Genomic DNA, 24,654 nt, shown 5'->3' on the forward strand with positions numbered 1-24,654 from the left:
AAACAACATTGTTTACATAAAAAACAATTTTCTTTTGCTTTTGCGTTTGTTTTATTTTATTGGTATATCTCACATTCATTAAAACTTTAGTTTACAGATCTTACTTTGATTACATTGTGTATAGGATAGAAGGAACTCTAAAGTATAACTATTTTAAATTAGCTAAAGATATTCAAACATATATCATACTCTTTGGAATTATTTATAGACATCTGGAAATCAGTTCTGAAAATGCTGAAAATTTACACTAAACTAAGGTAAATTCCAAGTTAAGTCATTTTGCAGTGAATGAAAGACAATTTCAGCCAAGAAATAATACATCTAGTTATACACTCATGTTCATTCTTTTCAGTTCTATTTGTCAAGGTTTTAAAATTCCACATATGATTATTAATATGTATTTATCCATATGTATTTAAAGGTACATATACATATATATGTATATGTATATACATGTATATACATATACCCCTTCATTATATACCAAATATACTAATAAATGGGAAAAAGTAGACACAAAGTTAAATAATTTGGAATGTCTGATTATTTTTACTGAGGCTCTAACAACTTGAACAATTTGTGTGTACCTACATCATTCTCATAGGCTATAGCTTTGTGTAATATTTACAGTAAAGAAAAAAGGGAAGAAAATATTAAAGAGATAATTACAGGAAAAAATCTTTCTTACTCTTTCATACTAAGATCTCAATAATCATGTGAACCTGATCATGATCTTTTGTATAATTCATTCTCTACTAGTTTAAAATGAAGAAGGTGAGGAAGGATGAAACAAAAGTTTAATCTCAGATGTTAAGAAAACCCTTCCTAGACCTCAGTTCGGAACTTCAGTGTAGATCCCTTCATTTGCTCCTCATAGTGCTTATCAAATTTCTCATTCAGGGCTACTGTAAAGTAATTCTTCCAGTCTCCTACAATTCCTATAACAGAAAAGAAAAGAAAGCAGTAAACACTATGTCTTCCAGTCAGAATAGTGAAATTTTCTAATATCTATCACTTTCATTAACACCTAATCAAATTTTATTTTTGCAACCCTTAATTGTAAGTATATACCATAAATACTATATATTTGAGAGTGCAAACAAGGATTTGTCCTGATTGTTTAAAAATAATAAAACAAATAAACATACAAAAAAAAAGCACATTTATTTCTCTGACCTTCCTTTCTTATGCTACTTAATTTTCTTCTCCAATTTCCTTTGAAATATTCGTGATCCATGTTTTACCTCTCCTGTGGTATTAAATATCATCTTCATGTTGAAAACATTAAAATCCAGAATAATGTCTTCATACCCAAGTTGCCTACCTGATGTGGCCACCTGTATTTCATAGGAACATCTCAAATTCACCCAGCTAAAAAATAAATTCATTTTCTTCCCCACCAGACTGCATCTTCTTTGAGTCATTTTCCATAACCTGGTTAACTGAATGCAGATATCCATTGCATAAGCGTGGCTGTTGTCTTTAGGCCAGAATATCTAATTCTTTATTTATATTCAGACTTTCTTCATAGCCATTGCCTCCTCCCCATTTTTACTGCCACCAACAGTTAGAGAAGCTCCTCAATATTTACCACCTGTGCTGTTACAAAAGTCTAGCAGGCTCTTCTTTGCTTTTCATCACATCCAACTCTCCTCTGAAAGGAAGAAGTCACTAGTACTTTAAATTAATCAGTAGTTCACTTGTCCTCTTAATCCAAGGAGCTCTAAACCTTCCCAATGAAATAATCCAAAAATCATAAGATAGAAAATGTGTCTTGAAAATCAGATTCTGTCAGAGGACTCAATAGTATGAAACACTTTATAAGCATGAAAATTATTTTTATTGTTTTATCTTTAAAATATATGAAGACATTCTGGGGAAAGAAACTGAGATAATCTGAGTATAGGTAACCTAAATTTAATCTGCATTTTATTCCTTTTTCAGGGGTGCCCTGTTTTAACCCAATTGCAAGTTTGCTAATACAATTGTTTAAAAAATCCTTAACCCTATCATTGACAATTTGGTTCCAAGAGGAAGATTATTCTTTTATTTTATTTTATTAGTTTTTCTTCCAGAAGGAAGATTATCCAAGTAACAGTGGATGTCCCAATACTTTGCATATCCTATCAGTTCAGTTCAGTTCAGTTGCTCAGCCATGTCCGACTCTTTGCAACCCCATGAACTGCAGCATGCCAGGCCTCCCTGTCCATCACCATCTCCCGGAGTTCACTCAGACTCACATCCATCGAGTCAGTGATGCCATCCAGCCATCTCATCCTCTGTCGTCCCCTTCTCCTCCTGCCCCCAATCCCTCCTGCCCCCAATTCCTCCCAGCATCAGAGTCTTTTCCAATGAGTCAACTCTTCGCATGAGGTGGCCAAAGTACTGGAGTTTCAGCTTTAGCATCATTCCTTCCAAAGAAATCCCAGGGCTGATCTCCTTCAGAATGGACTGGTTGGATCTCCTTGCAGTCCAAGGGACTCTCAAGAGTCTTCTCCAACACCACAGTTCAGAAGCATCAGTTCTTTGACTCTCAGCTTTCTTCACAGTCCAACTCTCACATTCATACATGACTTCTGGAAAAACCACAACTTTGACTAGACGGACCTTTCTTGGCAAAGTAATGTCTCTGCTTTTTAATATGCTGTCTAGGTTGGTCATAACTTTCCTTCCAAGGAGTAGGCGTCTTTTAATTTCATGGCTGCAATCACCATCTGCAGTGATTTTGGAGCCCAAAAATGTGTTTCCCCATCTATTTCCCATAAAGTGATGGGACCAGATGCCATGATCTTAGTTTTCTGAATGTTGTTTTAAACCAACTTTTTCACTCTCCTCTTTCACTTTCATCAAGAGGCTTTTTAGTTCCTCTTCACTTTCTGCCATAAGGGTGGTGTTATCTGCATATCTGAGGTTATTGATATTTCTCCTGGCAATCTTGATTCCAGCTTGTGTTTCTTCCAGTCCAGTGTTTCTCCTGATGTACTCTGCATATAAGTTAAATAAGCAGGGTGACAATATACAGCCTTGACGAACTCCTTTTCCTATTTGGAGCCAGTCTGTTGTTCCATGTCCAGTTCTAACTGTTGCTCCCTGACCTGCATACAGATTTCTCAAGAGGCAGGTCAGGTGGTCTGGTATTGACATCTCTTTCAGAATTTTCCACAGTTTATTGTGATCCACACAGTCAAAGACTTTGGCATAGTCAATAAAGCAGAAATAGATGTTTTCTTTTCAACTCTCTTGCTTTTCCCATAATCCAGCAGATGTTGGCAATTTGATTTCCTGTTCCTCTGCCTTTTCTAAAACCAGCTTGAACATCAGGAAGTTCACGGTTCATGTATTGTTGAAGCCTGGCTTGGAGAATTTTAAGCATTAATTTACTAGTGTGTGAGATGATTGCAATTGTACGGTAGTTTGAGTATTCTTTGGCTTTGCCTTTCTTTGGTATTGGAATGAAAACTGACCTTTGCCAGTCCTGTGGCCACTGCTGACTTTTCTAAATTTGCTGGCATATTGGTAGCACTTTCACAGCATCATTTTTCAGGATTTGAAATAGCTCCACTGTAATTCTATCACCTCCACTAGCTTTGTTCGTAGTGATGCTTTCTAAGGCCCACTTGACTTCACATTCCAGGATGTCTGGCTCTAGATGAGTGATCACACCATCGTGATTATCCGGGTCGTGAAGATCTTTTTTGTATGGTCCTTCTGTGTATTCTTTCCACCTCTTCTTAATATCTTCTGCTTCTGTTAAGTCCATATCCTATATACCTATGTATTTATGAACTGACTGTGTCTTATCAAGTACATGCCTCCTCCCAGTAGATGTCACCTCATTGTACTTTGATATTTTTACCAAGTTGAGCAGTATTTTCTGCTTAGTGTTTTGAAACTTGGTGCTGTTTTAGCAGCTTTGTAGAAGTATAATTAATATGCAGAAAACTGTACATATTCAATGTGTACCATTTGATGTTTGACATTTGACATTTAGTCTTGAAAAATGTCTGCCACTTAGCTAGGGAAGAGCTGACTAACTGTTCTAAGGTTGTTTCCTCATCTCAAAATGAGATAATAGAAGTTTTTTCCTAACTCTTGTATTGGAATTTTAATAAAAATAGAATTTACATTTTGTATAACATATATGTATAGCACCAAGGCATAAAGACTTAACAAATAATAGCTAGTAGGGTGTGGTATCAGAGAAGGCAATGGCACCCCACTCCAGTACTCTTGCCTGGAAAATCCCATGGATGGAGGGGCCTGGTATGCTGCAGTCCATGGTGTCGCAAAGAGTCGGACACAACTGAGCAACTTCACTTTCAGTTTTCACTTTCATGCATTGGAGAAGAAAATGGCAACCCACTCCAGTGTTCTTGCCTGGAGAATCCCAGGGACGGCGGAGTCTGGTGGGCTGCCGTCTAAGGGGTCACACAGAGTCGGACACAACTGAAGTGACTTAGTAGTAGTAGTAGTAGTAGTAGGCTATGATATTAGTGCTAGTACTGAGGCTAGGGTGACTGCTGGTGGTTCTTAATATATTTTGTTGTATGCACTAAATAATCAACATGTGATAGTAATTTATTAGTAGTAGTACTAGTATTTTATGCTTCTGCAAAACTAGTCAATTACTATTAGTAATGTTTCTAATAGTAATTTCTTAGTAGTAGTATTAATATTTTGTACTTCTGCAGAACTGATCACTCAAAGATGGAAACAGCTCTAAAGAAAACAAGTGGGGTCCACAGGCATGAATAGACTTTAATAGATGTTTGCCTGTAAATGTTTAAACTTAGGCCTTCCTGTAGCAATGGAGGCAAATACCATGAGCATCTCACCTTTTCTCATGAAGGGAGATACCTTTTGGTTCATGATTTTATCTGGCAATGTTGTATAATTGGTAGATGGATTGTTCTTCATCTCCTCGAATGAAGTGTGCTTTATAATCTTGTCCACAAGCTCATCTGATGCCTCCCTTCCCAGAAATTGTAACAATTTCATCACCTCTTTTCTGATATTCTAGGAAGAAAAACATATTTTGTTTTTGAAAAAAAAAAAAGGACACAATAAGAAAATCATTCTTCCCCTCTCCTCCCCACACTGATATTGGAAAGTAGGCTTCTAATGAGCAGTCTACCTGTCAAACTTCAGCTTAAGTATCACTTTCTTTGGGATTATTTCCTTGACTATTCCAATTTAAGTTAGATAACTCTATTTTTGCTCCATAAATTCCATATAAATCTATTGTATCATATATGCATTCTCACACTTTTTTTATTTACTTGTTTCCACAAAAAATATAGTATCTCTACATATACGGTTAATGTCTTTTACTCTTACTTGATGCATTGCAGAAACAAGAGAAAAGATTTATTCCTTTGCTCCTCATTTTTGCAAATAGAGAAGAAACATAAACCTGGCCATTATTGACCAAAATAGGGAGTAAATGGATAGAGACAATTTGGGAGGGTGAAAGGCATGGATTAACTATTAAATTTTGTTCGTGCGCCTTTTAAATTTACTGTCTTCAATATTCTAGCTATAGAACACAAATTTAAGTAATATAATAGCAAACTACAAATCATGGTTGCTTCTCATTCAAATCTATTCTGCATTAAATTCTATAAAGAAATAATTCTGCTTCTAAAATAATATCCATAATTTTATTTTAAATACGTCCTCATCAAAACAACTCTAGAATTACTGTGAAATGAATTTCAATAATTGCTCAAAAATGTGAACAAGACCTGGATATCAATTGCTTTCTTGGTGCTAAGAAAGAATGAGAGAAGAGGGCTTCCCTGGTGGCTCAGTGGTAAAGAATCCGCCTGCGAATGCAGGAGACATGGGTTCAATCTCAGATCCAGAAGATCCCACTTGCCGTGGAGCAAATAAACCCATGCGCCGCAACTATCAAGCATGTGCCCTAGAGCCCGGGAAATGCAACTACTGAGCCCACATGCCTAGAGCCCATCCTCAACAACAAGAGAAGCCACTGCTATGAGAAGCCTGGCCACCTCAATGTAGTGTAGCCCCTGGTCACCAGAACTAGAGAAAAGCCTGAGCAGCAATGAAGACCCAGCACAGCCAATAAATATATATATATATATATATAATAAATTAGAGAAGATATTTGTTACCCCTTAATAAAAAGATCTAGTATTTTGTCTTTCATTTATAAATTATTTGATATGTGTGCATATATACTTTAAAGAATTAATATGAATGCAGCACCCTTACCTACTACCCAGTACATGTAAAAAAACATTCATAATTGGCTAAGTTCTTCCATTTGCAAGTTCCCAACTTCATTTTTTTCACTCTCCATTCCAAGTTTCACAAATGACAACGACAAACAAACTTGCTGTCCTGAAAATGACCTACTCAATCCTGTGCCTTTACTCTGTAGATTTGAAACTCATGTATCTATCCCTAGACAACATATAGCTTGATTTTACTCAACTGATAAGCACATTTGAAATACATTCCTTTTCACTGCAATATAGTATTTAATTGTGGAATAATAGTATATACAATGCATTTATTCCTGAGTATATGTGTATTGGGGTTGTTTTTATAGTCGTGCGGAATGCTGTTATGGAGATTGCTGTGCATATAAACTAATATACACATCAGTGTTTCTCATAAACTTATATCTACTAGTGGAATTTGTGAGCCTTAAGTTATACACGTTTGCCCTCCCTAGGTGACATGTTGTCCACAACATTTGTATATTCTTATACTCTTATCAGAAGTGTGTTACTTCTCACTAAGCCACATCCTGACTAGTATATATTGTCAGACTACAGTTAGACTGGGCTTCCCTTATAGCCCAGCTGATAAAGAATCTGCCTGCAATGTGAGAGACCTGGGTTCAGTCCCAGTCCCTGGGTTGTGTTGGGAAGATCCCTCGAAAGTAAGTATGGCAACCCACTCCAATATTCTTGCCTGGAGAATCCCCATGGACAGAAGAGCCTGGCGGGCTACAGTGTGCAATGAGTCAGATATGACTGAGCAACTAAGCATAGCCCAGTCAGACTACATCTCATTGTTGTCACTCTGCTGTGTGTGAAATAGCACCTCACAGACATTTTTATTTTGAATTACCCTGATTATTAATGAAGCTAGAAAAAAACTAGATTTTTAAGAAATTGTGATGTCATCATACTTTTGCATTTTGCTATTCTGGCATTCTCTTTACTTTCTTCTGGAACTTTGACTTGATACATGTAAGATGTTATTACTCTATCCTACATATCCATTACTCTTTCTAAAGTATTCTATTTATCTCACTGAAGTACATCCTGTGGACTTTCCTCAGCATCATCTACCACATTACTAATTCCTGTGGACTTTCCTCAGCATCATCTACCACATTACTAATTCACTGTGTAGCCATGCCTTATCTGTTATTTAAGCCATCTTTTTGCTTTTCAAATTTTAATTTTTAGAAGTTATTTTAGAAATTCTGGTTTGCTGCTCTTTTTTTCCGCCCAAATCTGCTTTGTCAATTTTACTAAACTCCTGTTTCTTTGTAAGATTTTAAATTTCTTCTTTTATTTTTTTAAACATGTGAAGTATAGCTATTTTATGGTCTTTTTCTAATAATTCCATTATCTATGGATTTAGAGACCATTTAACTCTTCTTGCCCATTGTGATTCCTTTTGTGCATCTGCATCTGTGTGTGTGTGTTGTGTGTGGCTGTTGCTTTGATTTAAGAACTCAAACTCTTTCCACTTTTATCTTTGGTAACATTTTTGAGACTTGAGTTTAAATGTGTTCATTTACAGAAGGTTTTTATTCACTACGTTCAATCTGTAGTAGAGTATCTGGATTATTGTAACTTTTGGAGGTGGCTGCATTATTTATTCAAAGGCAAAATTTTGTATCTACATTATTTTCAAATGCTAACATTTTGATAATTATGAAGTTGCCATGTCTTTTGAGTTTCTCACCTCCTTCATGTCTTCGTAGAAAAGAAATAGCACTTGTGGATTCTTCCTCTTTTCCCACCAAGATTTTGTGTGTTCATACCAGGAACCATAAGGAACTAAGATCAGAGATAAAAACAGTGTGAGCTTGGGGCTGGTGCACTAAGACGACCCAGAGTGATAGTACGGGGAGGGAGAAGGGAGGGGGGTTCAGGATGGGGAACACGTGTATACCTGTGGCGGATTCATGTTGATGTATGGCAAAACCAATACAATATTATAATTAACCTTCAATTAAAATAAATAAGTTTATATTTAAAAAAAAAACAATGTGAGGACATAGCATCAACTCTACGCTCAGACTCAGCTTGAAAATGAGGTTTCAGAGAAAAAAAATATAAATAAATGGTCATGGAATGAAAACTAGAGATCAGCTGCGCATCTGAGGCAAATTTCTCTGCAGGAAATATGTTGAAAATCTACATACAGAAATATAATCTCAACTTTCATTATTATTACATAGTTTACAACTCAGAGGAAAAGTGATGGAAGTGTTTCCATTTGATTTAGAACTTATAAGAGTATTTTTGAAAATGGTATGTGTGTGTGTGTCTGTGTGTGTGTGTTGTAAATGAAAGGAGTTCAGTAGTAGAACTATCAACATTCTTATGATTAGAATGCAGTCCAGATCTCAAATTTACCATTTAAAAAGTAGCTTTGGTAACTGAATAATTTATAATTATATAATTTTTTTTACACTGTTGCAGTTTAAAGGGTAAAGGGGTGCTTTCTTAGGGATCCTTAGTTTCATTCTCACTTTAAAATGTTAGAAGATTTTGGAGGTGATGTGGTATGACCAAATATGGATTCTTCTTTTCTCTCCCTCATCTTTTCTCACATGTATCCAAGTGTTTCACCCAGTAAAAAGCTGACATAGTAATAATGATGATGTGTGAGCCAAAGTATTCTGCTTTGCATTAAGTCATCGAATATTTCTTTTGTTCTTTGACCCTACTGACAATTATTTATTTATTTATAGTTAACCTAAAATAACATCAAAGGTGTAAACATAGTGATTCAATATTCGAATACATTACACGCCAAAAGTTAGTATAAAATAATGACTATATTCCCTGTCTTGTCCATTATTTCCCTGTGATGTATTTATTTTATAGCTGGCAGTTTGGACTCTTAATCCCCTTCATCATTCTGCCCCTTCCCCATCTTTCTCCCTTATCAGTCAGTTCAGTTCAGTTCAGTCGCTCAGTCGTGTCCGACTCTTTGTGACCCCATGAATCGCAGCATGCCAGGCCTCCCTGTCCATCACCATCTCCCGGAGTTCACTCAGACTCACGTCCATCAAGTCAGTGATGCCATCCAGCTTTATGGTAACTGCTAATTTTTTCTCTGTACCTGTGGGTAGGTCTGCTTCTGCTTTGTCCCATTTGTTTCTTTGCAGAAAAGTCATAAATGACTTTTATAGTGATCTTATTCATCTATTTTGCTGAGGTACAGCATTATCTTTACCCGTTTTACAATGCACATTTTGATGATCTTGAGGCATGTAATTTATTCGTGCTTTAGTATAAAATTTTCCAAAGGTAGCAACAAACATAAAGCACATATACCACACTTTTATTGAGTCAATATTAAGAGTCCCTTGGACTGCAAGGAGATCCAACCAGTCCATTCTGAAGGAGATCAACCCTGGGATTTCTTTGGAAGGAATGATGCTAAAGCTGAAACTCCAGTACTTTGGCCACCTCATGTGAAGAGTTGACTCATTGGAAAAGACTCTGATGCTGGGAGGGATTGGGGGCAGGAGGAGAAGGGGACGACAGAGGATGAGATGGCTGGATGGCATCACTGAGTTGATGGATGTGAGTCTGAGTGAACTCCGGGAGATGGTGATGGACAGGGAGGCCTGGTGTGCTGCGATTCATGGGGTCGCAAAGAGTCGGACACGACTGAGCGACTGAACTGAACTGAACTGATTAATTTGGGGGGATATAAATGACATTATTATCCCTTTCCTTACACTTATTATTAAGGAGTCAGAATGGCCTTCTTTAGTTAATATTAGATTCTTCTGAACACTTTCTTTCTCAAACCTAAATACTCTGTTGCTTTAGTCTGGAGTTAAATAAAAAGACAAAATTTCCCAGAATTTCTGCTCAAGTAACTCTTGTACTATTCTAAGAAATCTAGTTGAATTATTCAAACTGTACAGTGGGTAGAATGAGTAAGAATTTTGTAGATATTCAGACTTCTTTGTGAATGCTGGCCTCATTTAGTATCTGAAATTTTTCTTAAATACAAACGAACAAGTTCTCTCCTCTATCTTTTTCCTTCTTGTTCAGTGAAGTTATAATAACACACTGTGAAGTACTTCTGTAATAACAAGACATGAAAGAGAATTGGACAAACACATATACATATATATACCTATTTGTAGGCACTGTACTCGAGTGTCCAGATTCTGAACTTCGCCATTCTCATCTGGAAAAACTATGCTTGTTCTAAGTTCAAGGGCTTCTAGAACTTCTGTGTTTTAATTAAGGGCCAGGAAGGATAATAGACCAGAACAGAAAGCAAAAATTATCCCCAAAGATGTCATTTGCCTTGTATCATTTACCTTGAAAGAATTCAGAAAAAGAAACTCTTCATACCTTCCCCATTCATGAATTTCTCCACAAAATCTTGAAAAGAACCAGGATCTGGATTAGCAGTCACCATTAAAAAGAAAAAATAATAAGAAACAACCAAATCCTTGGCATTCCGGGAAAGATAGATGATCTAAGGGAAGATGAAATTAGTTATTAAATCACCTACTATTTTTCAAATTTGGTCACATCAAGATTTAAAAAGAAAAAGTTTATGTTTTTAACTGTAAACATAACATATATTTGCTTTAGAAAATTTACAAAATATTAAAATTATAAAAAAGGAAATTCCTTCAATAAACTGAAATGACAACATCTTTTGTATTGCTGTTCAATGTTAGTTTTCACTTTTCATTTTTATGCCATTTTCACATGTTTCATTTGAGAGCCTCAAATTCCATTGCTATAAATTGGGTGAGGCAGATTATTATCGCCAAATTATAAATGAAGAAACTAAACTAAATATGAGTCAGAATACATCGTTGAGAAGTAATCAATGAGAGTAAGTGATTTGATAAATCATTCAGTCAAAAATAAAGTCCTCTGGCTTTTATACTACACAATGATCCTGCATAACAATTTTAAAAAGGTCCTGCTATTTTCTTATTCACAGTCTTGAAGAAAAGCTAATTTTTATGGGATGCTTAGACCCCTGATACTCCATGCTTCCCTTATGGCTCAGTGGTAAAGAATCTGCCTGCCAATGCAGGAGTCAGGGGTTGGATCCTTGGGTCAGGAAAATCCCTTGGAGTAAGGAAATGACAACCCACTCCAGGATGCTTGCCTAAGAAACCTCATGGACAGAGGAGCCTGGCAGGCTACAGCCCATGGGGTCGCAGAAGAGTCAGACATGACCTAGCGACTAAACAACAACTCTGCATTGCAGGAAAAGACCTGCACAAGTAAACTCTGTCTCTCTATGGTCTTCCACTTCCTCCTTCAGGCACCTGAGCCATGCCGTGGTCTATGGCAGCTCTTGATTTTCCACTCTTTAGTGGATCTGATAAGGCTCACTAATCTGTCCTACTCAAGTTTCTACATTTTCAAACAATTTTAAAGAAATTTGTTTGAATATTCTAAGAAGTAGCTCCAAATACTACAGAAAAAGTCAACTTTCTTTCTCAACAAAGCTATCATTGGCCATATGAAACTTTTCCACATTTATTTAAAATTTTCCCTAGCCCTTTTTGCTTATAAGCTGAATGGAACTCTTTGCCACTATATATATATATCCACAAATTTGCTTTATCATTTTTATTTCTTTTTTTGTTCGTACTGTTCCCTCTGTCTTGAATATTCTCTGCATCTCAAAATACAATCTGTATTAAAGTTTTGCTCCAGGTCGTACATGAAGCTTTTTTTTCCTAATGTACTGTTTTTTTATTGAGTTACAGTTGATGTACAATATTATATGTTTTAGGTGTATAACATTGTGATTAATTTTTAAAGATTACCTCCATTTGTAGCTTTTATAAAATATTGACTATATTCCCTGTGTTGTACCATATATCATTGTAGCTTATTTATTTTATACATAGTAGTTTGTACCTCTTAGTTCCCTATTCTTCAAGGTGGGGGAAGAGGGAATGTAAAAGCAACCCCTCTTTCCTTAAACTTCCATTAGTTTATCTTCTCTCCATTTTGGAAAATTTGATTCTATACACTAAATTTTTACTGTGCATGCTCTTCCTGCCTTTGAGGAAAATCTAGGTCTTTCCCCTCATCTCTCTCAAGTCAAAGTTTCTAGTTTGCCCACAATTCACTTGGGATATAATATGTCTTAAAAATCCTACACTTGAAAAAACCCTGTAATAATTCATTCTTCTCCTAACTGAAGCCATTTTTAAACTTATGGTCACTCCCTTGCTTTAACTTAAAATTTGAACATCAGACTCATAAGATTACTCTCCATTCCAAAGCTTTTCATCATGCTGTGTAATTTTAGTATTTGCATACATTATCCATCAGATTCTCTAGGTTCTTGGGGTCTTTGGTCATTACCTCTATTTTACTTCAGTTAGCAACATTTGTAGCCAAATCTTGAAACTACTTCGGTACCTTAAAGGTTCTGAAGACTTGCCCTTGAGCACCATGATTTCTTCCAAGACAGTTTTGTTTCTTTATCCTTTCTTTCTTATCAAGGATAAATCTCTTCTGCAACAACTCCAAAGCCTCAAGTTTACTGACTTCAATTGCTTCTTTTAGCTTTTAGCTTGTTCCTTTTTTTCACTCTCTTTTTTTTAACCACTGAAAGTTTTTAGTTCAAAACTCCAAACACACTTTTGCCAATAGTTTCAATCCACCTGTCTTCTTGTCCACCAGTGAATCACCCCAGAAGTACTCAAGATGTGATTCATCCAATGGTCTCCTACTCTTTGATGATCCCGGAGATAATAAGCAGGCTTTTGAAGACTGTAGCTATTGTAAAGGTACAGTATCTTTTCATGTACAAGTAAAGGGATAACACCAAGACTTCATTCCATTTTTCAAAGAAAAGAAAGTAACTTGGCCAAATATCTTGAAAAAATAGTAATCACACATTTCCCAGAAGATACATATAAACAGTATTTATTAAAGAAAGAACTCTTATGTATGACTTCAAAAGGATGTAATGTGATCTTTCTAGGATTGCTTATGATAAAAGCAAACAAACAAAAAACATTGGAATCTTCAAAAGTTTGCACTATGTAGCTCCAGAAAATGTCATATATACCATGTTATATCACAGTACAAAATAGAAATACTTCATGACTCTGATAGATCCCTTTTTTGTCAATAATGACTATATATAGTACTTTGATATCTCATATGTTTAGTATGGATCATAGTGTGTCCTAATAAAACTAGTCAGGTCTTGAGGAACAACATCAGTGGTCTAAGACAATGTTTGGCCTGTACTTTAGGATTCCATGTTATTATTCTTTCTAAAAAGCAAAATTGATCATCTCAATCAGCAGCTTAATATGCTGTAACTCCTCATTATCCTCAAAGTAGAGCCCAAACTTCATAAGTTGGCTTCCATATCTGTTACAAACAAACCCAGCTCATCTCCCATCACTCATCCAACCAGTACAGGCACTCAGCCTTCTAGCTAAATTGAACTGGTTTCACATGCCACTTTGGGTTGCCTCAGAGATTATATAGACTAATTCTTATGTATCCTTCACATATCAGATGAGATGTTACTTGCTTTAAGGTTCTTTCTCTGCTCTCAATATCTAGGCCAGAATTCTTCCTTTACTTGACTTATATCACCTTCTGTAGTGTCTGTTATTTATCCCTTTCCCCTGTGAACCATGTGTCCATGAAGACAAAGATTACATGTGTATTTGTTATATTGCTGGCTCATGATAGGCACTCAATAAATAATTATTCTGTCACTTTTGTCTGGTTTATCCTTGCCTAGCTCATTTGCATGCCTCACAAGGCCAAGCACAATGGTTTGCAAAAAGAGTACATTGACTACAATTACTAATAATAACAAATAAAAGTAGCCATTGTAAATTATTTATAACATGCTAGGTACTATGTTAAGCACTTCACAAGCATTATTCTAGCTAATCCTTATAACAACTCTATGTGAAATGCAATTATTATCTCTCTTTTACAGATGAGGAAACTTCAGCTTCCTGAAAGCTTAGAGAGTTTATCTGTTTTTCTGAGAATCAGCTCTGGAGTTAGAATTCAAGTCTAGACTTTCTAACTATACTATGATCCACATTTTAAAAATGTTTATAGATTCAGTGAAGAAATAAATAAACAAGTGTATATAAGATGCAGGATATTACCTAACTTTATCATTGTAACATTCTTTGAGTTGGGTGAAGTTCTAAGAACACTTGACTCTGTTACCTTACAGTTCTTTTCCCAAAATGAGACTGGAAGAAGCTCAGCAGGCAGGTGAGTCTTCACTATTCTAGGAGATGCTATCTCTTTTAATTGTTTTACTCCTAATTTAAAAAAAAAAAAAAGTTGGACAACTTCAAAAATTATAAATACTTGTATGGATTTTTACAGATTTTTAAAATAGAAACATCTATGCATTCTATTTTATGTTCTTAATAATGATATGTATTTACTGTGACAGAAGTTTATATAGATAAAATCATACAGAAAAAAATAGATTAAATAAATTTTCCCCACTTTGAAAAAAATCATTATTAACATTTTGGTAAGCATCCTGCCATACAACTATATCTATATGCCCAGACTCATAGCCATATAAATACCAGACACACAGATGACATTTTTTAATATTGTATAACTGCATTTTTCTTAATATTTTATACCAACACTTCAGTGAAAACAGACATATGATATCATAATGTTTAATGACTTCATGTCATTTTTACCTTCCATTGATTAACATTTATATTGTCTCTAATTTTTTATAATAATAACAGAATCTGTGATGAACATCTTTTTGCATATCCTTGAAAATTTATGGATATGTCCCTAGTGTTTAAAGTATCACTGCATCTATCCCAAGGAGAGATATAATTCTCATATATTACTAGGCTCTAATGAAAGCATGTCAGAACTATCCTCACTCACTCTATTCCAAGAATATGCTATACTATAAACTCTGTCAAGATTTAAATTTACATACCTCCCTATGTAGATGACATAATACTAATTGCCAGTTAATACTATTGCCAAAAAATACTATTTTTCATACAGTCTTTCTTGTACCATTTACACCCACACATTAAAATATATGTGTAAAGCTTTTAAAATTAACTTATGTATTACCATTCATAGAGTGATCAGTGCTACATTCCAGGTAAGGAACTCTATTAAAAATGACTTCTTGTTTGCACTTTTCCGCATCACCGTTAGTATAAATCATGCATATAATTTCACTAACCCACGTTGTACCTGAAAAAATTAAACACACCTGAGTCTCTCATTGACAATGCATATTGATAATGCAGGGATCAATGTATTTGTAGTTGGATAAAGTAAGAAGCTACCAATGAAATAGTATTTGAAAGTTGTCAGAATGACGGAAGGACACAAAAACTATTTGCCCTAATATTTACTCTTATAGGATCCAAACATAGCATCAAAAATAAGGATGAACACAGTTGTAATAAAATACACCTATGATAGAAATTTGACTTTGTCAAAAATGAATTGTGATATTGTACAAGCTGATAACTTATTTGGATCTAAATTTTCACATCTAAAAAGTAAGCACGCTTTCAACCACAGGGTTTCTCAATAGCTTTTATGCCTCAGGTTGAGTCCTAGTGCAAAGACTATAGAAAAGAATAAGTCTGGTCCTTGCCCTGTGATATTCAAGGGCCCTCAGAAGAGTCAGAAACAGTGCTCAATAATTACGCTTCATTTTTCTTAAGATGCTGTAATACAGATGGGCACAGGGATTTAAAGAACTGTTCTTGCCTGGGAGCCTGGTGGGCTGCCGTCTCTGGGGTCGCACAGGGTCGGGCACGATTGAAGTGACTCAGCTGCAGCAGCAGCAGCAGCAAAGGAGGACTTTATGCGCTTCTGCTGTCGCCATGATGTTTCCACAAGAAAGAAGCGACTTTAAGAGAACATGGCAATTGAGTTTGGCCTTAACAAATTGTTGGCAGAAATTCACTAGTTGTGTAAGATAGGAGAGAGCTCTATCAGACAGAAGAACTCTCTCTCCTTTTTTTAAAATCATCGCCAGACATTTACAAATAGTAAAGTGGTGAGGAAATGAATTGGATGTAGCTTGCTTCTGTTGTGACTCTTCTGCGACCCCATGAACTGCAGCCTGCTAGGCTCCTCTGTCCAAGGGATTCTCCAGGCAAGAATACTGGAGTGTGTTGCCATTTCCATCTCCATGGATGTAGATTATAAAACCTAAATCAGAGGCTACTTGAAGGGATGAACGGAGATGAGGATGCAGTGTCAAGCAGACACCAAGCCTACAAAGCCTTGTAATTCATACTAGAGTTCAAGTCATTTCTAAAAGATTTTAAAGGTCATTGCCATACATCAAGCAAGAAAGCAAGGTTATAAGGATCATGTTTTGGAAGAATTCCTCTAGTGGCAGAGTAAATACAATAATGGAATGAAGGGTCATAAGAAGGTGACAAGGAAACTAGAAACTGACTCTGAGGCATATCTATGAGACTAAAAGGGCAAAACAGATTGATTGATTGAATATGGAAGATGAAGAAGTTAAGAGAAACTGATTCTGAAATAGCACTCATATGTCCTCGGTTTTGTGCTGACATTGGTCCAGACAGGAAAGAGAATGGAAGAACACTTTAGAGTCAGAATAACCTAAGGTATATTAAACGTTTGACATATTTAAGTACTAATTGGAACAACCACATAGAGAAGAAGTCTGGATTGGACTTTCTAATTTCTAAAGTTCTAAGATTGTAAGACTATGACTAACAAGTTAATTTCAGGAAAATACAGAATAGAGCTTCAGAGATGGACATTAGAAAGAGGAACTTATTAGCTAAAAAGTGCTAATTTTTTAAAAAATCCATGAAAAATACTTATACTTTCTCTATACAGCAATGACAACAATGACATAAAGACAGAAGGGTAATTTTAAATTTTACTGATGGTTCTATAGTCACCCATCTATATTATGTGACTTTCTTATATGGCCAACAATACCCATTTATCACTGTGCTGCTCAAATTATATGTACAGATTGTGGTTTTAGAACAGAGCTATCAGTTCAGCTCAGTTCAGTCACTCAGTCATGTCAGACTCTTTGCAACCCCATGTATTGCAGCACACCAGGCCTCCCTGTCCATCACCAACTCCCGGAGTTCACTCAGATTCACGTCCATTGAGTCAGTGATGCCATCCAGCCATTGCATTCTCTGTCGTCCCCTTCTCCTGCCCCCAGTGTGTCTCAACATCAGGGTCTTTTCCAATGAGTCAACTCTTAGCATGAGGTGGCCAAACTATTGGAGTTCCAGCTTTAGCATCAGTCTTTCGAAAGAACACCCAGGTCTGATCTCCTTTAAGATGGACTGGTTGGACCTCCCTGCAGTCTAAGGGACTCTCAAGAGTCTTCTCCAACACCACAATTCAAAAACATTAATTCTTTGGCACTCAGCTTTCTTCACAGTCCAACTCTCACATCCATACTTGACTACTGGAAAAACCATAGCCTTGACTAGACAGATCTTTGTTGGCCAAGTAATATCTCTGCTTTTTAATATGCTATCTAGATTGGTCATAACTTTCCTTCCAAGAGTAAGTGTCTTTTAATTTCATGGCTGCAATCACCATCTACAGTGATTTTGGTGCCCCCCAAAAATAAAGTCTGACACTGTCTCCACTGTTTCCTCATCTATTTCCCATGAAATGATGGGACCAGATGCCATGATCTTCGTTTTCTGAATGTTGAGCTTTAAGCCAATTTTTTCACTCTCCTCTTTCACTTTCATCAAGAGGCTTTTTAGTTCCTCTTCACTTTCTGCCATAATGGTGGTGTCATGTGTATATCTGAAGTTATTGATATTTCTCCCAGCACTCTTGATTCCAGCATGTGCTTCTTCCAGCCCAGCGTTTCTCATGAGGTTCGTGACATTGTACAGGAGACAGGGATCAAGTCCATCCTCATGGAAAACAAATGCAAAAAAAGCAAAATGGCTCTCTGAGGAGGACTTACAAATAGCTGTGAAAAGAAGAGAAATGAAAAGCAAAGGAGAAAAGGAAAGATATAAGCATCTGAATGTAGAGTTCCAAAGAATAGCAAAGAGAGATAAGAAAGCCTTCCTCAACGGTTAATGCAAAGAAATAGAGGAAAACAACAGAATGGGAAAGACTAGAGATCTCTTCAAGAAAATGAGAGATACCAAGGGAACATTTCACACAAAGATGGGCTCCATAAAGGACCGAAATGGTATGGACCTAACAGAAGCAGGCGATATCAAGAAGAGGTGGCAAGAATACACAGAAGAACTGTACAAAAAAGAGATTTATGACCCAGATAATCACGATGGTGTGATCACTCACCTAGAGCCAGACATCCTGGAATGTGAAGTCAAGTGGGCTTTAGAAAGCATCACTACGAACAAAGCTAGTGGAAGTGATGGAATTTCAGTTGAGCTATTTCAAATCCTCAAAGATGATGCTGTGAAAGTGCTGCACTCAATATGCCAGCAAATGTGGAAAACTCAGCAGTGGCCACAGGACTGGAAAAGGTCAGTTTTCATTCTAACCCCAAAGAAAGGCAATGCCAAAGAATGCTCAAACTACCATACAATTGCGCTCATCTCACACACTAGTAAAGTAATGCTCAAAATTCTCCAAGCCAGGCTTCAGCAATACGTGAACCGTGAACTTCCAGATGTTCAAGCTGGTTTTAGAAAAGGCAGAGGAATCAGAGATCAAGTTGCCAACATCCATTGGATCATCAAAAAAGCAAGAGAGTTCCAGAAAAACATCTATTTCTACTTTATTGACTATGCCAAAGCCTTTGACTGTGTGGATCAAAATAAACTGTGGAAAATTCTTCAACAGATGGGAATACTAGACCACCTGACCTGCCTCTTGAGAAACCTGTATGCAGGTCAGGAAGGAACAGTTAGAACTGGACATGGAACAACAGACTGGTTCCAAATAAGAAAAGGAATACGTCAAGGCTGTATATTGTCACCCTGCTTATTTAACTTATATGGAGAGAACAGAGCTATAATATGCCACTATCGTCTGTGTATATACCAGAACTTTTATAATCTGTCATTTAATACGGAGAATGAATGTGGGAGAAATGGCTTAATATTTAACAGAAAAGGTGGATTTTTCTTTTCTAGGTGAAAAGGGAACAACTTTGACATAACAAAGAGACTTACCAGATTTGGGATAGGTGACAATGACAACGTCATCTGGTTTTGCCTCAAATTTCTCCACATTATGCCAACACTTGATAAATTTTTTATACAATGGCATTCCACCAATTCTGCCGAAGTAATCTTTATAGGCAGGTTTGGAAGAACTCATCATGGAGTGGTACACTGAAAGAAAAAAAGGTATGTTTTCCACTTCACATGCACTTTAAGTGGTTTTAATATGAATAGTAGTCCTGTGCATCAAATTTCTCTTGGGTGTCTAGCATTTCTTTCATGTTGAACAAATAGGGTAATAATATTAAAGAAATGTATAACATAGCCTTGTTGCTTTAAGAGTTTCTAATCCTATTACTAGAGAAGGCAGTGGCACCCCACTCCAGTACTCTTGCCTGGAAAATCACATGGGCGGAGGAGCCTGGTGGGCTGCCGTCTATGGGGTCGCACAGAGTCAGACATGACTGAAGTGACTTAATTCTAACATATAAAAGAATAAGTAGTGCAAAGCACAAAAATGTTACATGTCTTAAAACTATGCACAAAATGTGTGATACATTGAGTAGAGCCTTGATTTCTCTGTCAAAACTGATAAGACATATAAAAAGACTAACAGATTGAGAAAATGCAGCAATATTTTGGCAAAAAATCCCTTTACTTAATTCTGTATACATTAAATAACAATAAATTTTAATGGCCATATTTGATAGCTATTGCCAGATGTCAAAGTCAAAGCTTTCTTTGATCCTGAATATGTTCCACTCAATGAAAAAATTAAAATAAAATGCTTGGTGAGTATATTAAAAAGATGAAAATAATGACACTGTAATGGATATGTCTAAGACATGGATTCTTGAAGGTACAAAAGATTTTTGTATGACCCCCTAGCATTACTTATAGTTTTCTCTCTCACTTCATCAGTAAAGTTGACACTCTCATTGAGTGACTTGTGTGAAAATTATAAGGTTAAACAACATGGTTATCATTGACAGTGCCTGATCCCATGATACCTCATTTCATGTTCAGAGTAAGCCTTAGACTTTTTAATTAGACAAACTTTCCTTTATTGCCTTTCAACTTCTCTCATTACCTTTTTCCTCTGCAAACTTACTCCATTCTGAGTTTGTGATATAGCATCTCAACAAATGTTATCCTTCTTTGATATTACCCTCACAGGATCTCCTTTATTTTTCTTTTAAGACTTGAGGTATTACTGAGTAAAGTGAGGCTCATCATGCCAGAGAACTGGGCAATATTCAGTTACAAGACTGCCTCAGGACTGTTGTTATTGTTTAGTAGCTAAACCATGTCCAACTCTTTGCAATTCCATGGGCTGTAGCCCTCCAGGCCCCTCTATCCATGAGATTTCCCAGCAAAGAATACTGGAGTAGGTTGCCATTTCCTTCTCTAGGGGATCTTTGGGATCTTCCCAATCTTCCTGACCCAGGGATCAAACCCACATCTCTTGCACTGGCAGGCAGATTCCTTCCCACTGAGCCACCAGGAAAGCCCATAGTTTCTGCAGTACAACAAAGTGAACCAGCTATAGGTACACATACATTCCTTTCTTTTTGAACCTCCCTTCTGCCCTCCATCTCACCCCTCTAAGTTATCACAGAGCACTGAGCTAAGCTCCCTCTGCTATACAGCAGCTTCCCACTAGCGGACTGTTTTACACATGGTAGGACCTCCCTTTTATCCACTGTCAAAAAAAAAAAAAAAAAAAAAAAAAACACAACCCTGTAGGATAAGTTGTTATATTCTCATACACATGATCTAACCCAGGTCTCCTGTGTCTCCTGCACTGCAGGATGATTCTTTACCTGCTGAGCCATCAGGGATGCCTGTAGCCTGCCAAACTTCTCTCTCTATGGGATTTCCCAGGCAAGAATAGTAAAGTGGTAACCATTCCCTTCTCCAGGGGAATCTTCCAGGGATTGAACCCGGGTCTCCTGCATTGCAGGCAGATTCTTTACCATCTGAGCCATCAGGGAAACCCCTAAAAATCTGTACATCAAAGATATTTTATAACTTTTCATGTTTTGATGTTTCATAAGTTTATTGGTTATTTTAATCATTTTGGTCAATTTTGTCTATCAGAAGTGTTTTTTTTTTCCTAAATGATATATAGCAGGTAATTTATGATTGATTTATAAATTGAAGATATCTGAAGTGTTCCCATTTTATACTGCCAGTTGTTTTTTTTAATGGTTTATATAGAAATTTATTGCTCATATAATCACTAGGGGAAAAAAAAATGTGTACAAAAGGCATACCTTGTCCTGCCTATTGATTTGTTTATTCCTATGAACAACTTGCTTGGTGTTCTGCCAGGTTTGTAAGAATTGGCTTATAGTCAAGTGGGAGTAGCTGATTTATTATCAAAAACAGTTGGCTGACTTCTGACTGACCCTTCATGGTCAATTTTAATCTCAGGGTTAAACTAGGTGGCATATAATAAAATCTCTTGCTTTGTTTAGCTTCTTTTGGTAAGCGGTCTCATCTTGTAATGTACAGATTCACCTCCAGCTGCTTTTTTCTTTCTCAAAAGACATAGTTCAGTTCAAAATTGTCAACTTCATTCCCTAACTGAGTGTGTAGGGTGCTATTGTCTAGAAACACTGACTAAAAATTATTAGAATTGTGATTCATGAATTCAGTAGAGGAAAGAAATATGTTTCTTCTTTTCTTTGTATTTCCCCTTCCCTTCCTCTTTCTTTCTCTCTTTCTCCACCTTCCCCTCCTCTACTCCCCAGTCTGCCTTTCATTCAGCCAGTATATGCTCTGAGTTCCTCTGCTGTTAACAGGCACAGTGATAAGTCTGAATATCAGGATGAGTACTGATGCAAAGGCCTTGCTTCAGCCTCACCTTCTACAACCTAATTTGGATTTGAGCAACGTGGCTGAAAGGAGAGAATATCCTTTTGGACACTTTTCTATCCTGAACCATAGTACTGTGTCACAAAATAGATGCTAAAAAATCTTTATTAAACTCAATTGTTTCATTGTTAGATCAAATCTCTTCAGGTTTTCTAGTATCCACTAACAATTCCTAAATGAAACAGCCACTGTCCTGCCAATGGTGTACCTTTTCAACTACTTACTAAGGACTTGGATTTCTGCTCTTGAAGGTCAAATATCTCTCACTTAAAAATAACAGTAATATTTGCAAGTTCCCTGTTAGTAACAGATTGCTTCTGACATATTTCACAGAAGTAAACATCTGACTAGAATTCAGTCTCCACTTAAACTTTTCTACTCTGCTTGCTTTGTTCTCACTTCAGTAAAATAGAGAACCTGTTTAACATGCAGGATTTACAAGGCAACTATGATACTAAGTTTTATGTTAAAACTCTTTAATTTAAACAGCAAAACATTATATAAATATATTATTTTTAATGATAAGTGATCTTTTATCACAAAGTGATTATTTGCTTTACACTAAGTAAAATATTGATAAAAAACTTTATTTTCTATATTTCCTTTTTAATATAGTTTTATAATAAGTAATTCTGTATTTTCTATATCTGAAATCCAAATATTAATATCAGCAATAATAATAGAGATAAAACCTGTCCAGATGATCCTGTGACAGAAACTGGGTGATCCAATTCAGTTTTCTTCAATCCCCACTCAGGTTTCAAGCTGCAAAAACAGATGAGAACTACTGTGCATTTGGAATGTTTCTGGTGAGTTTTTATTCTGAATACCAGAGAAGGAGGCGGAGATTAACTTGTGAGTCTAGGCTTTCTGGATTTCGTGAGGCAATGGGGTAAAACAAATATGGAATCATACCTGCTGGTGCAGTGAGCCACACAGTCATATTTATTCGCACAGATATTAGAGGTTCTCCAGTTATTTATCATTCTTGGCTCTTAGGCAAATTTCTAAATTTGCCAGTAGCCATCACTGGGTTAAGGAGAAGGAGGAAAAGGAAGTAAACGTAAAGATGAGGAAGAAAAATGTAAGCAAGATGGAGCAAAATATAAGAGAATTTGTAAGAGAATGTCACTTACTCAATCAAAGGGTGAGGTTGACTTTTGAAAGATTAAACTCCCTAAAGGAGAAAGAAAAGAGAAGAAAATGACCCTGCATCAGAAGACCTAGATTAGCTTAGGGAGACTTTTCAAAAAGGGATTTATAGTACTTGCTTGTGTCTTAACAGGTCACTTGGAAAACACATTTTATCTAAAAATCTTTGCCTTTAACTCTTGAGCAACCCTGAAAATCAAAAACAGATGACAGCTAAAGGAATAATGCAATAGAACTCACCTTTGGATTACTGTTTTTAAAATCTCACTTATCTCTGCTCCCAATCACATGCTCAATGATATAGTGTGGAATTTCCAGGTAAAGTTAGTCATTGACAGCATTGAAATTTAGATAAGAGAATGAAAAAAATGGACTTGCAGGACACTATGCTAAATAAAATAAGTCAGACAGAAAGGCAAATCCTGTATGACATCACTTGTATGTGGAATCTATAAAATACAACAAACCAGTGAATATAACAATAACAAAAAAAACAGTCACGCAGATGTAGAGAACAAACTAGCTGTTACCAGGGGGGAGAGGGAAAGAAGGAGAGGAAAGATAGGCATAGAGGATTAAGTGGTACAAACTAGCAGCTATAAAATAAGCTTCAAGGATATACTGCACAAGACCAGGAATATTGCTTATATTTTATAATATTTCATATATATATATATATATACACACACACATAATATTTTGACTACTCCAAAGCCTTTGTGGATCACAACAAACTGTGGCAAGTTCTTCAAGAGATGGTAATACCAGACCACCTTACCTGCTTCCTGAGAATCTGCATGCAGGTCAAGAAGCAACAGTTAGAACTGGACATGGAACAATGGACTAGTTCCGAATTGGGAAAGGAGTAAGTCGAGGCTGTATATTATCACCCTGCCTGTTTAATTTATATGCAGAGTACATTATGTGAAATGCTGGGCTGGATGAAGCCCAAATCAAAATTGTAAGGAGAAATATCAATAACCTCAGATATGCAGATAACACCACTGTTTGGGCAGAAGGTGAAGAACTGAAGACCCTCTTGATGAAGATGAAAGATGAGAGTGAAAATGTTGGCTTAAAATTCAACATTCAGAAAACTAAGATCATGGCATCTGGACCCATCACTTCACATCAAATGAATGGGGAAACAATGGAAAGAGTGAGAGACTATTTTTCTGGGCTCCAAAATCACTACAGATGGTGACTGCAGCCATGAA

General features: G+C 36.3%; 1 protein-coding gene across 1 annotated transcript; it reads right to left on the minus strand.

The window, feature by feature from the left end:
- Window positions 1-27: 27 nt before the first annotated feature.
- Window positions 28-23,121, minus strand: SULT1E1 (sulfotransferase family 1E member 1). Its single transcript, XM_069594290.1, has 8 exons — window positions 22,978-23,121; window positions 19,415-19,576; window positions 15,345-15,470; window positions 14,445-14,542; window positions 10,599-10,725; window positions 7,954-8,048; window positions 4,836-5,016; window positions 28-938 (listed from the first exon to the last, which is right to left on the minus strand). The coding sequence occupies exons 2-8, from the start codon at window positions 19,563-19,565 to the stop codon at window positions 826-828; spliced, it is 891 nt and encodes a 296-aa protein (XP_069450391.1). The 5' UTR covers window positions 19,566-19,576; window positions 22,978-23,121; the 3' UTR covers window positions 28-825.
- Window positions 23,122-24,654: the final 1,533 nt, after the last annotated feature.

The sequence above is a fragment of the Ovis canadensis genome, chromosome 6, assembly GCF_042477335.2.
Source record: "Ovis canadensis isolate MfBH-ARS-UI-01 breed Bighorn chromosome 6, ARS-UI_OviCan_v2, whole genome shotgun sequence".
Taxonomy (NCBI): Eukaryota; Metazoa; Chordata; class Mammalia; order Artiodactyla; family Bovidae; genus Ovis; species Ovis canadensis.

Excerpts from the sequence above, each read along its gene's own strand:
- SULT1E1 (XM_069594290.1), bottom strand. The coding sequence starts at position 19,565 with ATGATGAGTTCTTCCAAACCTGCCTATAAAGATTACTTCGGCAGAATT. Across the intron at positions 14,543-15,344 it reads CACTGATCACTCTATGAATG|GAGTAAAACAATTAAAAGAG; the intron begins GTAATACATAAG and ends TTTTTAAATTAG. Across the intron at positions 939-4,835 it reads ATCTCCCTTCATGAGAAAAG|GAATTGTAGGAGACTGGAAG; the intron begins GTGAGATGCTCA and ends TTTCTGTTATAG.